The sequence below is a fragment of the Podarcis cretensis genome (assembly GCF_951804945.1).
Source record: "Podarcis cretensis genome assembly, chromosome: 7".
NCBI classification, from domain to species: domain Eukaryota; kingdom Metazoa; phylum Chordata; class Lepidosauria; order Squamata; family Lacertidae; genus Podarcis; species Podarcis cretensis.
Window position 1 is genome coordinate 93,453,685 of NC_137176.1, and position 16,736 is coordinate 93,470,420.

General features: G+C 49.8%; 2 protein-coding genes across 4 annotated transcripts in view; one reads left to right on the forward strand and one right to left on the reverse strand.

The window, feature by feature from the left end:
* Nucleotides 1-309: 309 nt before the first annotated feature.
* FBXL6 (F-box and leucine rich repeat protein 6) overlaps nucleotides 310-16,736 on the reverse strand; it is a 173,768-nt gene continuing 157,341 nt past the window's right edge. Inside the window, exons 1-10 of one of the 3 annotated variants that reach the window (XM_079984338.1) lie at nucleotides 9,890-9,934; nucleotides 7,377-7,966; nucleotides 6,934-7,089; nucleotides 6,682-6,745; nucleotides 5,924-6,055; nucleotides 5,644-5,751; nucleotides 3,518-3,631; nucleotides 3,072-3,303; nucleotides 1,794-2,043; nucleotides 310-785 (exon numbers count right to left, since the gene is read on the reverse strand). In XM_079984338.1, coding sequence (XP_079840464.1) covers nucleotides 617-785; nucleotides 1,794-2,043; nucleotides 3,072-3,303; nucleotides 3,518-3,631; nucleotides 5,644-5,751; nucleotides 5,924-6,055; nucleotides 6,682-6,745; nucleotides 6,934-7,089; nucleotides 7,377-7,945 — 1,794 coding nt within the window. In that variant the 5' untranslated portion in view covers nucleotides 7,946-7,966; nucleotides 9,890-9,934 and the 3' untranslated portion in view covers nucleotides 310-616. Of the gene's footprint in view, nucleotides 786-1,793; nucleotides 2,044-3,071; nucleotides 3,304-3,517; nucleotides 3,632-5,643; nucleotides 5,752-5,923; nucleotides 6,056-6,681; nucleotides 6,746-6,933; nucleotides 7,090-7,376; nucleotides 7,970-8,050; nucleotides 8,114-9,889; nucleotides 9,935-16,736 lie in introns of those variants that run through there. The other 2 variants (XM_079984337.1, XM_079984336.1) reach the window with 2 other exon arrangements.
* The window catches only part of SLC52A2 (solute carrier family 52 member 2), a 36,618-nt gene continuing 31,363 nt past the window's right edge, over nucleotides 11,482-16,736 (forward strand). Inside the window, exons 1-4 of the mRNA XM_079982795.1 lie at nucleotides 11,482-11,711; nucleotides 11,828-11,889; nucleotides 12,203-12,341; nucleotides 16,274-16,426. The gene's annotated coding sequence lies outside the window, so the exon portion shown is untranslated. The remainder of the gene's footprint in view (nucleotides 11,712-11,827; nucleotides 11,890-12,202; nucleotides 12,342-16,273; nucleotides 16,427-16,736) is intronic.

Below are 16,736 nucleotides of genomic sequence, written 5' to 3' on the forward strand. Positions count from 1 at the left end.
AGGAAAGCGTTCAGCAGGCATATGAAAGTTGGCACAGAAGGCACTAACTGAATCTCTAGTAGGAGAGAGTTCCACAGGACTGGGCCAATGACACTAAAAGCTCGCTAAAGGATCTTCTAAATCACACCCCTGACATGGGTAGGCAAAACAAGTCAACGTTCAATGGCAGCAACTTCCCCCAGATGTTACGAATAGCAGCTCCCCTTAAGGATAAGAAAACACCCGGAAGTTGCTGGATAACTCCTGTTTGAGCAACCAGCTTTCTACAACCCAGGCCCAGAGAGAACACAGAGTCACACCCACTGTGCGAATTTTAAAAAACTCTTTTATTCTGGTAGAGTTTGGAGCTACAAACAATAGAAAAGACAACAGAAATAAGTTACAAAAAAGGTGGGGACACAGCAAGTAGAATGTTTCCCCTCCCAGTAGTGCAGCGAGAACATCACAGTCTCTTTTCTCCTTGCAAGGGACAGATCCTGCACCTCTGCTGCCTTGAGAAAGGTGTAAGACCCCTCTGGGAAAGGTGTAGGTGCTGAAAAGGACAGGAGCTTGGCTTGCTGAGGCAAGGAGAGACAGAACTGATCCTGCTGTTACGGTATTCCTGGAGAGGCAGCTGCTATGAGGCATCGCCTGGTGTGGCTGGCTCTTCTGAGCTGGTCAGCAGCTGCTGCAAACACTGCCGGATTTCACCGTAACCCCGGTACACCTTCTTCATGCCCCGTGGCAAATGGCGGCAGGATGACAGGTTGAGGTAGCTGAGAGCAGGGCAGCTGGCAATCAGGGTGCTTATGGGGAGAAGGAAAGGAGATCAATGTTAAGCTCCTTCTCGGCCTTTCTGGTGTGGGGAATTGGCAAAACATTAGATTATCACAAGGCCACTCGTAATATGACAGTCAGTAACAGGAAGAAACACCAATAGGGTTCCAAAGGGCTGACATGCCTGTGCTTTTCCCCTGAAGGCCACAACTCTGATCAACCCAAAGCTTGGAGAAAGACACACATGCCTTCCCAAATGTCTCAAATGGATTGAAAACAAGAGATTCCATAAATGTGAAAACAGTGCAAAGTTCCTCCCAACTACTCAGGAATGTGGCTTCCGTCCCATCGGGGACAGGGGGCTTGTGGGTGGGAAAGCTGGCCTGAAAAGCAGCCATTATTCAGGCCAGGCCTGCCAACAAGTGAATTCTGCAGGGTGCAGCATTCCAGGCCTGGAGCTCAAGCCAATGGATTGTGGTGGGTCTGGGCATTCCCAACGTAGACTTGCCTGCCAGGCAAACCGAAGCCACCGCAGGGAGCAACATTCAGCAGAGGTCATGTTGTGAGTGGCACTTGCTACTTTTTGGTCTAACCATAATGCTACACAAACCAGAAGAAATCCACTGCCTCTGCTTTTGTACTGCTGGCAGTCATCTACACAACTGCCTTTCAGCACCAGACAGAGGGTGTTTTCATTTCCCCAAAGATCCAGATAGTGATGAAACTGTTTTTGACTATTGCTGTTTTATTTTCTTAAAAAAATTATTAAGATGTATGTTTTGAGCCATAGTGAAACTGTTTGCTTGTTTTTACTTTGAAGGGTTATGGATATTAAATGATTTTATAGATATATTCAACAGTAGCAAGACACAGCCCAGAAGTGGTTCTGTCCAAAGATTCTCACCTTTCCTCTAAGGAAGGTAGCACCCAAGTAGTATATTAGTGGCCCCCACATTGTTTTCCTCCAGAGTTGAAGAGAGCTGGACCTAGTTGGAGGAGGGGGAAAGATGATCTCAGGGAAAACCCCCGCGGCTCACCTGACTGTATGGAGGGCGGCCTTGGTTCCTGTGAGGTTGAGGGAGCGCAGGACTGGCTCCCCTCTGGCGCTGTCTCCCTGAGTGAAGGCAGCCATTGCTTGCTCCAGATCACTTTCGCTGAAGCTCTGGCCAGTCAGATCCAGCTCTCTCAAGCTGTGGTTCCACTTCCAGGTGATGAGGGGGCTGCCTTGGAGGGGCAGGTGCAGGTGGCTGGCACTACAGTACAGGCCCAGGTAGAGTTGCTCTAGGTCTGCGGAGTCAGGAGGGATAAGCGTAGTGACAAGGAAACGTACAATGATTAAATAATAAAATCACATGATACAACCGCCACGTGGATGTATCTTACACCAAACAGGGTTGGAAGGCCAAACTCATTATCCAGTGATAAAGCCATGTTTCACTGAAACAAATATCATCGCTATCGCCACTGCTTTTGACTGGGGCAGTCCTGTTTTAGATAACTTCTAAAAATCCCACGTACCATCCTCTTGCCATAAACTGCAGGCCGGACAACTCTGCTAAGGGCCCCTTATGAGGTGACCAAGAGGACCTCCCTACACCCAAGATCTGTGTAGTCTCAACTTCATGTGCCTGAGAACTCTAAAACTACACACGACAACAGCAGAGCTGTGTGCTCCACACACACAATTTACTTCACTTGGTTTTGCATTCAAATTCCCCTTTCCCCTCGCTGAGTTCTTTTGTCTTTTGGGGGAATAAATGCCTGAAAGAATGGATGCACAGAGATAATCCACGCAGAAGGGGAAGGCTCAGCTTCCTCCACAAACAAGGCACCCATATTGAAGAGGAGACCTTATTCCCTCAGGCAGCAGCCCAGCAGCCCAGTGGTACCTCAGGTTACATACGCTTCAGGTTACAGACTCCGCTAACCCAGAAATAGTGCTTCAGGTTAAGAACTTTGCTTCAGGATGAGAACAGAAATCATGCTCCAGTGGCGCAGCGGCAGCAGGAGGCCCCACTAGCTAAAGTGGTGCTTCAGGTTAAGAACAGTTTCAGGTTAAGAATGGACCTCCGGAACGAATTAAGTACTTAACCTGAGGTACCACTGTATTAGGTAATGATTCAACTCAGCATAAGGGAGCTCCTAAAAGGAGGAGTCCCAACACGCAGGTTATAAATGACTGAGCCAGGTCTTGCTTTAAACAAGCAGATTTGCCAACTAAGGTAAGTATGAGCATGAGTGATGGGATGATGATAATTAGGCTGCCCAGAAAGTGGCCTAGAAAACACAGAGGCGACAGATCCTTCCACACCCACCTGGACAGGGCAGCAGCTCCAACCCCTTGGGGGTGACACGGAAGCAGCCGCGCAGGTCGAGCACACGGAGTCGGCTCGAAGTGCACAGGATCCGTTTCAGCATGCTGTCGTCGACGAAGGAGAAAGAGGTTGTGGCCAGGCACAGCTCCTGCAGCTGCGGGAAGCCGGGGGAAGTGGGAGCCGAGCGGGGAATGGGCTTTGGGTAGCAGATGAGGTTGAGCAAGCGCAAGACCTGGAAGGAACAAGCAGAACAGGAGGGTGAGGGCAGCCCTGAGCTCTGAATTACTCATCACAGGGCAAGGAGACACCAAACCCAAATCTTGTGACCTCCGACCTGAACCCATGGGAGCCAAGGTTAGGTGACTGTGGGGTGCTCCAAGGTCTCCCTGTTACACATCTCAGAATAAGAGAAGGCAGCCCCACAACCCCAGTTAATCCACACACACCTGCAGCTGTGGACAAGCTACTTGAAGTTGTTCAATCGGAAGCTGGAAGTGCTGAGTACTTTGCTCTATCTCTGTGTTCACCTCTAGAAGCTGCAGTTCTGGGCAGCTGCCATTCTGGAAAGCAAAGTCAGATATCAATAACAACCGAAAATGGCACTGGGGTCCAGCAGGACCAGTTAAAACCTAGATTCCATGAGAAGGTCTGATCCTGCACGCCCACCAGCCTAGCCTCAGACAACAGTGGGGTAATAATAATAATAATAATAAATTTTATTTATATCCCGCCCTCCCCAGCCGAAGCCGGGCTCAGGGCGGCTAACAATAATCAAATAATCAAACAATCAAATAATCACACATTCAAAATATTCATTATAAAAATTAATTAAAATCAAATTAATGGGTACAAAGTCAAGCTTTCTCTAAAGATCTCAGCTGGTGATCAGTCTCGCTTGGACTACTGCAATGCGCTCTACGTGGGGCTACCTTTGAAGGTGACCCGGAAACTACAACTAATCCAGAATGCGGCAGCTAGACTGGTGACTGGGGGCGGCCGCCGAGACCACATAACACCAGTCTTGGAAGACCTACACTGGCTCCCAGTACGTTTCCAAGCACAATTCAAAGTGTTGGTGCTGACCTTTAAAGCCCTAAACGGCCTTGGTCCAGTATATCTGAAGGAGCGTCTCCACCCCCATCGTTCTACCCGGATACGGAGGTCCAGAGCCGAGGGCCTTCTGGCGGTTCCCTCCCTGCGAGAAGCCAAGTTACAGGGAACCAGGCAGAGGGCCTTCTCGGTAGTGGCACCCGCCATGTGGAACACCCTCCCACCAGATGTCGAAGAGAAAAATAACTACCAAACTTTTAGAAGACATCTGAAGGAAGCCCTGTTTAGGGAACTTTCTAATGTTTAATAGGTTATTGTATTTTAGTGTTTTGTTGGAAGCCGCCCAGAGTGGATGGGAAAACCCAGCCAGATGAGCGGGGTATAAATAATAAATTATTATTATTATTATTATTATTATTATTATTATTATTATTATTAATTATTACCATATGCCAGGAAGTGTTCCTTCAGACACCCTGAGCCAAAGCTGTTCTTAATACAGTGGTACCTCTAGTTACGAACTTAATTCATTCCGGAGGTTGTACATGATTAGAAGTAAAAAACAGCATTTTGAATTGGGGCCGGAAACTGACTGTGAGCCAATGCAGCTCAAAAAGAATGTTGGTCAACAGATGTTGGACATCCAAATCCTATTGGCTTTAGCCACATGGCCAATGGTTAAGCTTGATGGGAGATGCAGCCTCTGCCCCCCCCCCCCATTCCTGCTTTAAGAATAAATACATTTACACCCAGTATTTCCATTGACAAGTTCATGGGAGGGGGGCTTGGATAAACTAAATGCTTTAAGCTGCTAGGGTGGACAAGAGTCAAGCATTCAGGTGGTTTGCCTCAAAGTTTCCTAGGATCTTTTTCACATCCTCAAGCTGAACAAACTGAAAAAATATGCATCACAAAACCTCCAGAGTGTAGTCCTTAAGAGACTTCCTTTTTTGGATGTGAGCTGCAGTGCTCCAACTACACATCATTAAAATCATTACATTTTTATACAATACTCCGAATGGGCAAAGTTTTTGCGCACATTGCGCCCTCTCATCTGTCTTTACAACTCTATGGAGTTGGCCACCCTGGAAGAGAGGTACATGACAAATGCAACATGACCCAGAGAGTCCATTGGATAAGCAATTCTGTTACCTTGGTTCTTCCAGATCTACATCCAAGGCTCTACCCCTCGGACCACACTCTCTCTCCAACCCTAACCTTAGGAACAAAAGTGCTACTATGAGGCCAACTGAATGAGAGACTGCAAAGCACTTTCTTTCCCAAAAATGGAAAGGTTTTCAAGCACAGCCTAAGGATTACATCTGCTGGGGGTGTTTCAGTTCTGCATGTCTTGCACTGAGTCCCAGGGCGCTGAACTTAATGCACTATGCACCCACTCCAACTCTATCATTTGTGAGCTGCCCCCTCAGGGAGGATTGCTCCCCAGCCAGAGATTCAACATTGTTTACAATAGTTATTCTGTGACAAGCCAATCCCTTCATGGGGTTTCAGCTAAGTTTACCAAAAGCACAGAAAAAATGGCATTCAGACGACTGCTGTACGTTAACCATAAATGGCGGATCCGAGAGCCAGCAGCTTCCAGAAAGCTGACCACGGCCGAAGGGTCAACCTGGAAACGCAGAAGAGAGACATCGGTTATGGAGCTCAGTATTGCAACCAATCTGCAGCTGAACATCTACAAGAGAAGGCAGTGGGATCCAGGTTCAAGCCATTGGGATCCAGGAACTCTGCCCTCTCCTTGAGACACTACCTTGCAGTTGCTGAGCACAGCCACCATTCACCTGAGAATTCTGCAAGTTCAGGCTTTCCAGTTGCAGGCAGCTTCCAGCCAGTGTGCACAGAGACTCAGTGGTCACGCCACGGCAATGGGACAGCTTGAGAGATGCAAGGAGTGGGCAGGATTTGCCAATTGCCTAAATAGTCCAGGACAGGAAAGGGAGATTAGTTGACAGAAGATATCTTGCCTCAGGTGTCAAGGTGTTCTACATATTAAGAACACATTAACCTTGCCTCCGGCATCAATGTGCTCTATACATTATGGAAAAACACAGCACTATATCACAATAATTAAACAAAACGGCAGCAGTTGTCTTGTTTGCATCTTGCCCACTTCCAAAATTTGGGTTTTTGCATGCCAGTAAAAAGGATGCGGGTGGCGCTGTGGGTTTAACCACAGAGCCTAGGACTTGCCGATCAAAAGATTGGCAGTTTAAATCCCCATGATGGGGTGAGCTCCTGTTGCTCGGTCCCTGCTCCTGCCAACCTAGCAGTTCGAAAACACATCAAACTGCAGGTAGATAAATAGGTACCGCTCTGGCGGGAAGGTAAACGGTGTTTCCGTGCGCTGCTCTGCTTCGTCAGAAGCGGCTCAGTCATGCTGGCCACATGACCTGGAAGCTGTACGCCAGCTCCCTCGGCCAATAAAGCGAGATGAGCGCCGCAACCCCAGAGTCGGCCACAACTGGACCTAATGGTCAGGGGTCCCTTCACCTTTACCTTTACCTTTAAAAAGGAATAAGATTGCAGTAGCCTCACCCACCTTCAGGACAAAAGGCACGTGGCTTTTCCAGTGGCAAAGAGCAAAGTCTCGGAGGTGAGAAAACCTGCAGGGAGCAAGTGCATAAAATGATTCCGCGTTCCGGACCTGATGCATATAGGCTCCAGAGGAGCAGGGAGACGGATAGGGAAGCCACAGAGTCACTGCCAAAGAAAAGGCGGTGAAATCTGGCAGGTGACTTATGCTCCTTACATTCAAAGACTGTATCCCCCACAAAGAAAAGCAAATACTCACCGGTTGGCAACCAGCCACCCCATTGTGTCTAGGACTTTCTTCTCCAGAACAGAATGTTTTTGGCCTGGGGCAACCCAGCAGTGGCCAACAGTCACCTTCTGCCAAAGCACAGGGTTGGAAGCCGCTCCATACCAGAGACGGCACACGCGAGCCACCCTAGAGATAAAACCAGTAATGACTGTCACGTCTCACACGGCCACTGGGCATTACAGCTACTCACTGTGAGTATCTGGAAAAATAATGCATGCTCTATGGCTGCCTTTGCCAAGCTGGTGCCCTCCAGATGTTTCGGACTACAACTCCCATCAGTCCCAGCCCACACAGCATAGTCCAAACCACGAAGCCAGGACCAGGTTGACAAAGGCTGCTCTGTGGGATCTCTTGCTTCTGCTCAGGCCAGATGCTTTCATGCCCCTTGGCTCTGGCCACAGCGCTCCATTTACCTACAGAGGAACGGCACTGAGCCTTCCGATGCCACAACATGGTGGAATATCTGTACCAGGATCTCCACTGGGAGGCACTCGCCCCAGGAACTTCCAGTTGCTGGCTGGGTGCTGAGGGGGAGTGCCTTGCTTTCTTCCCCTTGATCCTCAGCAGCCACATGCCGGTTTGCCAAAGTCTCTCCTTTTACGCGTTTCCTCCCGTGTGGAAGCGCCTGCTTCTTCAATCCCTTCTTCTTCTGCTGCTGCTGCTGCTTCTGCTTCTGCTTCCCTTTCTTCTTGGGCACTTTCCGGAGCGGCCGCTGTGGGGCCTCCTCCACGTTGGAAACTATCAGCAGCATGTCATTGTCCGTCTCGTGCACAAGGTAATGAGGGGCAACTCTCCGAGGGGCTTTGCGAGCCGCCTTCTTCTTCTTCTTCTTTGCTGGGGCCTGGCAGGCAAGCCCCGCCTTCCCACTCACTTCTGCCCCCCTCTTGCGGGGAACCCTTCGCAGAGAGGAGGGGGGCATCCCTGGAGACAGCTCACTCCCTCCAGGCTTCTCATCCATGCTGGCCGTCTCACTTATGATCATAAGGGGGTGTCCAGTGAATTCCTCCTGGGGAAACGTGAAAGAACAACCATTGTGGAAAGAAGGGATAACAGAATTTATATACCCCTGGTGGTTATACAGTCATACCTCGAGTTGAAGTAACTTCAAGTTAAGTATTTTTGGGTTGCGCTCCATGGCGACCTGGAAGTAACGGAGCGAGTTACTTCCAGCTTTCGCCGTTCACGCATGCGCAGACGCTCTAAATGACATCACGCGCATGCGCACAAGTGGCGAAACACGACCCGCGCAGATGCGTCTTATGTTTACTTCAGGATGCGAACGGGACTCCGGAACGGATCCCGTTCGTATCCAGAGGTACCACTGTACAGTTCTATCCCCCAAGTTATCCAAGTCCTTGAAATGTACTATTTCAGTAAGTCATAAAGCAGGCCTGTCTCATTATTCCCACGCTGTGTGCGCGCGCACAAACACACATGTGTCCATGGCACTTGCTTAAGGCCACATCATGAGCTTATGGCTCAGCTGAGCTGGGGCTTCCATCTCACAGCTCCTATTTGCAACTAGAATCTTCTCCACATTCAAGGAAGTCTAAGGTCTGACTCTGACCGGCCTTGCCTAGAGCAAGAAGCCACCCCCTTCTTTATTATGGCCACACCTGAACCACTGAGGATTACAGGCTTCCTGCTGCCAGGGCAGAAGCGGGTTGAAGCAGCCTTCCAGAGCCCCCTTTCCTGCCAAATGCCAATGGAGTGGCTCGGGAAACCCAGCCAGATGGGAGGGGTATAAATAAATGTGTGTGTGTGTGTGTGTGTGTGTGTGTGTGTTCATAAATGTACCAATGTCTGGAGCAGCACAGGGAGACCTTCCTGAAACCATTTTGACTCCCTGAAACCATTCTGACTCCCAAACTGACCCAATGTTTTCTCTGGAAGGAAGGAGGGGATGAGGGAATCTCCCCATTGTCTCAGGAATTGGGAAATCACCATCTCAAAGTAATGGCCAGACTACCAGGAAAGGCAATCAGATAAGGCATTAGCAGATAACCTGCCAGACAGGGAAAACAACAACACTCAAATTTCTGTTGTAGACCGCCTTTTCTGTGGTGTAGGTATGATGTATCTGGGGGTGGTCTTGAGCTCCAGGGCAGGGAATTTAAAAAGGCCTTGCGCACCATTGTTCTGGGTCCCTCCTCCTTCTCCTGTGTGTGGGGAGTGAGGACCCTGTTGCAACAGATCAAGAAAGATCCAGCTTACTAGCTGCTTTGCTTCTCAATATTCTCTGCTTGGCCTCTGTTATCTTCTCCTACCAATAGAGAACCTACATAAGGACTCTATATGGGCTCTTGGATACCCCATAAGGGAGTAAGGGCAGATTTTGTTTATAATAATAATATAATAATAATAATTTATTATTTGTACCCCGCCCATCTGGCTGGGTTTCCCCAGCCACTCTGGGTGGCTTCCAAGAAGATGAACAGGGCTGCCTTCAGATGTCTTCTGAATGTCAGGTAGTTGTTTTTCTCTTTGACATCTGACGGGAGGGCGTTCCACAGGGCGGGCGCCACCACCGAGAAGGCCCTCTGCCTGCTTCCCTGTAACTTGGCCTCTGGCAGTGAGGGGACCCCCAGAAGGCCCTGGGAGCTGGACCTCAGCGCCTGGGCAGAAGGATGTCTACAACCCAGTGCTGGACCAAGGGCCTCCCGGAGGATTCTGGGAAGGAGGAGCTGCTCCCTTGCTCCTTGGTCCAGGGCGTCGCGGGGCATTGTGGGAAGGCAGCCCGGGCTGAGAGGCGCGCGGGGGATGCTGGGAAAGAGCCGCGGGAGGGCGAGGGAGGGGGGCGAGCCAGGCGCCGCGGGGCATTGTGGGAAGGCGCGCGCGGAGGAGCCTGGGAAGGCGGCGGGGGGGGCGGGGGGCATTGTGGGGGATGCCGGGCCGGGGGCCGAGCGGAGGCCCGCCGCGCGCTTACCTGGCGGCCTGCGGGGCTTCCGCCGCGTCCCCTCAGCCGGGGCGGGGCTCCCGGAGGAAGGGGCGGGGCTTGCGGCGAGGGCGGGGCCTCCCGGCAGTCCTCCTCGTGGCCCGGCTGCCTCCCCGTCGCCGGCCGGCAGCGCCTGAGTCGCCCGTAAGTGGCCTTCGGCCCCGAGACCCCCCTTCCCTCGGGGTGGGCGCTGGGCCTCCTCTGAGGAGACCCCTTGGAGCAGCGGGGGGGGAGCGCGGGGGGGGGGGCTTCGCTTTCGGGCAGGCCGGGCCCCCTCGAGGTCATCCAGCCAGCGGGGACGCGGGCGGGGCGCCCCGTGAGGGAGAGGTGGCCCCCCCTCTCGCCCCCTGAAGCAGCCCCGGAGCGGGAGGAGGAAGCCGGCGGGGTCGGGCCGGGACAGGCGCCCTGGGAAGGCCCTTCTTCAGGAGGGAGGCCACGTCTGCCTGCCTGCCTGCCTGGTGCAGCGCCCTTTGCCCCTCAGGGACGCTGCTGGGGAGGCCACAGGCATGAGACAGGCAGGCGAGAAATGGCATCATCATCATCATTATTATTATTATTAATGGCTGTTTCTTTTCCCCTCCTGACAGCCCAGTCATCGATCTTCAGTGCTATAGTTCCTCTGAACATGGAGGTTCTGTTTAGACAGAAGGGCTTCTGGCCGGCAATAGTTCTGTCACCCTCCATGAATTTGTCTAATCCCCTTTCAAAGCTGCCTAAGCCTGTAGCCATTGCCTCTTCTCAGGACACTTAATTATGGATTTTGTCTGCTCTGAAATTAATTTTGCTGGCCTGAATTCTAAAGTTATGAGGGGGGGGGGGAACCTGTCCTTGTCCGCCTTCTTTACACTGTGCATAATTTTGTAAGCAATCAGGCTTTCCTTAACCTTTTTCCCCTTTTCTAAACTAACATGAGGCACTCATGCCAAGCACTTTAATCTTTCCTAGTAGGGAAGATGTTCTTTGCCCTTGGTCACACTGGCTGCCCTTTTCTGCATCTACAATTCATTTTTGGAGATGTCACCAGAACTGAACACATTATTCCCAGTGTGGTCACACCGTAGATTTGTGTAAAGCCAAGATTCTGGCCGTCATGTTTTCTGTACCTTTCCTGATAACGCTGAGCACAGAATTTTCCTTCTCCCTCACCCTGAGTTATTGCAGATTAATTTGACATGTTCATTGAGTTACCCACCAGTGATCTCTTTCCTGGTCAGTCAGTGCCTGTTCAGACCCCAGGACTGTGTACCCAAAGGGGTTGGGGGGTGTTTGCCCTTTTAATGCCCATTCAGCCACTTTGGAGAGGGGCTTTTGGAGCTCTCTGAAGGCCACTTGGCCTTTTGCCATCCTGAATAATTTGTTGTTATCTACAGCCTAGCTCACTCTGCTGCTCGCTCCTGGCTCCAGATAAGTTACATATAAGTTCAAAAGCACAAATCCTCTAGACTAGAGGCTCAGCTTCTTACTTCCCTCCATTGTGGGACCTGTCTGCTTACTCCTAACCATCTGCTTCCTATTCTTTGCCCAGGTGCTAAATCATGGAAGGCCCTTTTCTTTCATCCCTTGTGTTGTGCCTCTTAGACTTCAAAGTGTAGAAATATTCTTTGTTTTTGCTGCAGCAGACTTACTCCCTTTCCTGTTTGGAAGCTCTTGATAAAGTTCTCACTTGGAGTTGTAAAGGGCAATGAGTAACTTAAGGGATGAGGAGCAAAGTCTGCTGCTGCTGCTGCTGCTGCTGCCGCCGTTGTGCTACTGGGGAGCTTGCAACTGCCTGGTTTAGAGAAAGACTGATGGGAGCAGGGATGTCCTGATTTAGGTGCTGAGGATATTAGAGAAATTAGCTTAATGGCTTGTTGGAGGTGGCAAGTAAGAGAATTGCAGAGGGCATTAAGAGAATCTGGAGAGACTGATGAGAACTCCTCTGTTTTGTAGTACCCCACAATGACGATTTGGCTGGAGGAGAGTGCAGGGGAAGAAGGACATGCATTGAAAGAGTGAGTTACCCTTTTGGTCTTACATCTTACATTTGCATCTAAGCCTTATTCTTAAGGCAAGTATAAGGAACATACGTGGCCCTTCTGGTATTGATACGCTCCAACTCCTACCTGCCCTGACCGTGGACAGTTCTAGCTGTGGCAGGTGGGAGTTGGAGTCAACAAGACTGGGAGGACCACCGTTTGTGCAGAAAGAGACAGGGACCTGTCCAAGGCCATCGAGCTGAGCAGGAATTTGACTCTGGTCACCACTTTCATTCCAGCAGCACAGGCTGGCTTTCAATTCTGCTGCTGATAGGCTCTGTGCTTCCAGGTTCCTTGACCCGGGAGAAGTTAGCCGGTGTTGCTGTGACATCGCTTGAACTTTCCGTCCTCCTTGGTTGCCGACCTCAGAAGTGATGCTTCTCCCTCTGCAGTCTCCCAGAGGGGTTTGTGCCTGAGACTGGTGGAAGGTAAGGTTTCTGTGCCTCTTCTCTTTCTAGTTACAGGTAGGTAGCCGTGTTGGTCTGCCATAGTCTAAACAAAATACAAAAATTCCTTCCAGTAGCACCTTAGAGACCAACTAAGTTTGTTATTGGTATGAGCTTTCGTGTGCATGCACACTTCTTCAGATACACTGAAACAGAAGTCGTCAACAGGTTTACCACACCTATCAGCCAATAACCCATTCCCACCCCCCTTCTGAGTAATACCCCTCCCCACCCTCTCACTATATATAAGGGTCTGGTGACTTCTGTTTCAGTGTATCTGAAGAAGTTTGCATGCACACGAAAGCTCATACCAAGAACAAACTTAGTTGGTCTCTAAGGTGCTACTGGAAGGAATTTTTTTTTTCCTTTCCCTTCTCTTTCTGCCTCCCTCCATGTTGGCAGTTGGGAATGTTTCAGGCAGGAATGCAAGAGAGCATTGTTCAACTTATTTATGCAGATGAGGCCCATCCCTAGAATGTGCAGAAATAAATTTAAAAAGTGCCGTGGGGGTGGGGGCAGCTTCTTGCCTGTTGGGGCTGGATTTTGGCAGGGAGAGCAGATGTTTGTGGTGCCATTATGGAACTGGACATACTCCCAATTTCTCTTCCTTTCAGGCAGGATGCAACTTGCTCCATGGCAGACGAGGCAGCCTGCCTGCCATTTTCCCTTCTAAGGCAAACTTGTTTTGGTGAAGGGAAGCTGTGCTGGAGCATCAGCTATTCCTGCACAAGGGGCTTCTTTGAGCAGGCCAAGATCCTCCTCTGCTTTCATCTGCAAATCCAGGTGCCTCGTACCAGGGTCCGAAACTCCCATTGTTCTAGGCACATTTTGCCACAGGGAATTTAATTAGCGCAAGCAGTTTCTGAGCTCTGGGTGCAGTCCTGCGCCTGAGATTTCAGAGTAAAACTGCAGAGTGGAAGGAAAGGAGGACCTTTTTCTGCCTCCCTACTTCCAGCTCCTCTCTGAAGACTGAAGAAGAGACCCTCTTAGGAATATCAGGGAGATGGGCAGAGGAATGACCAGACCATGTGAAAAATGAACACAATATTTTAGCCGCAGTTCGTTGATTTTCAGCTGTGTATTCTTGATATAAAAATACACGCCTAGACATTCCGTTGTGGTGTCCTTAACCTTGGTTTAAGGTGCCCTTAGCTCCTGGCTTTCGTGTCTCCGTTTCTAACACTGCCTGGTACACATCACTTGGAGAGCACTGCGGTGATTAGGCAGGGAACAGGTGGTGGTTCTGGAACGGTAATCAATCATGGAAAACGGAGGGGAATTACATTGGCCTGTGCCGACATGGGAGTGGTGGCATTAACGTCCCAGCGTGCATTTTTGTAAAGTTCGGAGGGGATTTTTCTTATTCAAGTTGGGGGGAAACTGAGGGGAACATTTTGGTTCCTTTGCGACCGTTGCTTTTGCAAGAACAGGTGGAACGGTCTCTTTTTAGCAATCCGTCTCCTCGGCTGAAGGGAACATAGTTTATTCAGAGAGTAGGAGCGTTTGCCTTGACATGTTCTTGGAACGTGTGGTGGGAGGAGCGAGGCCGCATGCACAAGTCCTACCCCCTTCTCAACCACCTCCACCTCCAACCTTTGCACATACAGAAGGGAGATCTGAAGCGAGGATCTCTGCAAGTTCAGCTTGCCATCCTCCCATGTCACCAGAAACCCTAGTGGATTTCCGATGCAATAACTTCCCTCTTCAGGCCTTCCCACTTTGCATGCAGAAGTCTGAAGCTATAGCCATTGGGGATGCCTATTCCTGTTCCTCCCTCTCCATGTACGCACTGAACACTGGGGGAGGGGGCTGTTGGCGCAGGAGAAACTCCAGTTGCAGGATCCTATAGCCTTTTCTGGCAGAAAGAACTGGAACCTCCTGATATTGAGGACAGAACTCAGGATGCCACAGGCCTTTAAGATCAAATTGAATACTGAGTGCATGGCAAAGTGATATAAACTCAGATCCACACTTGCTTTCTTTCCAGCCGTTTAGTCTGTCTGTCTTTTACTCATTCAGAAGTATGTCATCCAACAGGGGTGGGGAACCTCCAGCCTCTGGGCCAAGTATGGTATCACGTGGGTCCCAGTTTGTCCCCCGAGACTGTTTCCCCCAAAGCATGCCCACCCTTCCCACAACTTTCATCAAGTTCCCTGTGATTGCACAGCCAGTCACTGCACAAAGCAGGCTGGAAGCCCATCAGCTGATAGTGGCGTCTTCAAGCCCACTGGGCTTTTCAAAGCATCAAGCTGGGCTCTTTGCAAGCCCCACGATAATCACCGTGCTTGAATTCCTAATCACAGGTCATTGAATCTGACCCTTGCCTATCAACCAGATCAGGTTCCCAACCCCTGCACTCAGAGGTTAGGCAAATCCTACAGCCGCCTTGTCTTTAAGCAGAAGCCCGGAAGCCAGGAATTGGATCCAGACAAGTAAATGGAGGAGGAAAGGAACCCCCTGCCCTCCTCTGCCTAGAAACCAGGCAGGTTGTTAGAGGAGAAAACCCCTAATCAAATTGCAGCTCTCTTTAGGGAAGTTTTTAATGTTTGAAGTTTTGTTCTGTTTTTAATGTTCTGTTGAAAGCCGCCCAGAGTGCCTGGGGAAACCTAGCGGGGTAGAAATAATAATTATTATTACCTGTGTTCCTCCTCCGCCAGCCACAAGCAGTCTAGTGAATAAAAAATCAGGCTAGTAAAGTTTGTCAGCTTATTTACAAGGCTAACCTAGAGGGTTTGAACTTAATTGTGCATCATGTCATTGCATGTTAGCATATCCTCTAGTGATGCCTGTGCATGTAATTAAGGGGAATTGCAGCTACCCTTTAGTTTGTTACACCATTAAGTGCCATATTTCAGAAGTAAAGTTCACTACAACCACTGCTCTGCCTGTTATATTTCCAAGTAAGGTACCTTTAATGATTTCCACTTATGTAAGTAAATACAAAACAGATCATAACAGATCATTAGCTGCAAGTCAGTTGCATGGAATAGACTTGCAGAGAAATCTGCAGTGTCATGCTCCTTGGCAGAGAATTTACAATTTCATGCTCCTTGTCAGAAAATGATGCTTAGGAGCATCACTTCTAGATAAGGAAAGTCAAGAAACGCCTCTCTTGTCTCTTCATTGCTGATTACACACCCTCCTCAAAGGTAAGGTTTTATTGGGGTGGCAAATCAGGGTGTCAGTGGGCAGGAAAGATTCCTCTTTTGTGCTGCATTTTCGTGCAGAGCCTTAGCGTAAAATGAGCTGAGGCTTTTTGAACTTATCAGCTATGAATTTTTCACTCCTGTTATTAAATGCAGGGTGTTTGATCACTACAACCTTGTGGTAAAAGTGAAGAAGCCACCTTCTCAGTTCTTATTTTTTAAATATTATTCAAGGGGGAAACTTGTGTGAGTGTGTGTCTGAAAGGCAGGGAGAGGGAGAGGCACACAGGATTGCAATTCACTGGAGGAAGAGGACACATCAAAACCAGAAACCATGATGGTGCACCAAACAACCAATGAGGGCACCACCCGGATGGGAAAGGGCCATAGCTCAGCTTCCGAGCATCTCTGCCTTGCATGCAGAAGTTCCCAGGTTCAAGTCCCAGTGGTATCTCCAGGGAGGACCAAGTGAGCGGAGTCTGACATCCTGAAGAGCCATTGCTTCCAGTCAGCGTAGGCGAGATAACTGAGCCAGACAGACTGCAGCTTCCTCTGTTCCGCCTGCCTCTTTTGACTCCCTGGAGGGCCTGGAGCAGCTCATTGCCGTGGGTGACCCAACTGGTCAGACCAGCCAGGCAGCAAAGGACAAGAGCCCTTTTTCGTGGGCACAAAGGGCTCGGCTGCTCCTTTCCCGGGCAGCCACAGAGTGGCTTTTCTCCTTCCAGAGCAGTCCTCTGACTCGGACCCCTCCTTACTCTGTCCATGCAGCCTCATGCCCAGGTGGCCACCTCCATCTTCCCCCACGCTGACCACGGAAGGACACGAAAGAGAGAGCTGCTAACTGCCGGTCTGTGATTCTTTCTGCACAGAAGCTGATTCCCAGCACATCATCTTTTGCTTAATAATAATAAGGTAAGTGATGTACATGCAGCAACATATTTGGAAAGACAGAAGTACCAACTGGAAGCTGGTTTTTGCTTCCAGTGGTTTTGCTTGGTTTCTGTGGAGAATGTGTTATATTGTCTTATACTGATTACTTCGTTTTGTATTGATTTTGTGTTTTGCTTGCTGGAAAATCTCAGATAAGGAGGGAGATCTTGGCTACCTGTTTTTATAGTATCACTGGTTGTGGCCTTCTGCTCTTGAAAAGTAGAATATGCCGTCACCTCTTCATGTTGGATTCAGAGTGCAGCCGCAGGCAAGCGAGAATTCTTGTCTGAATTGCATTTTT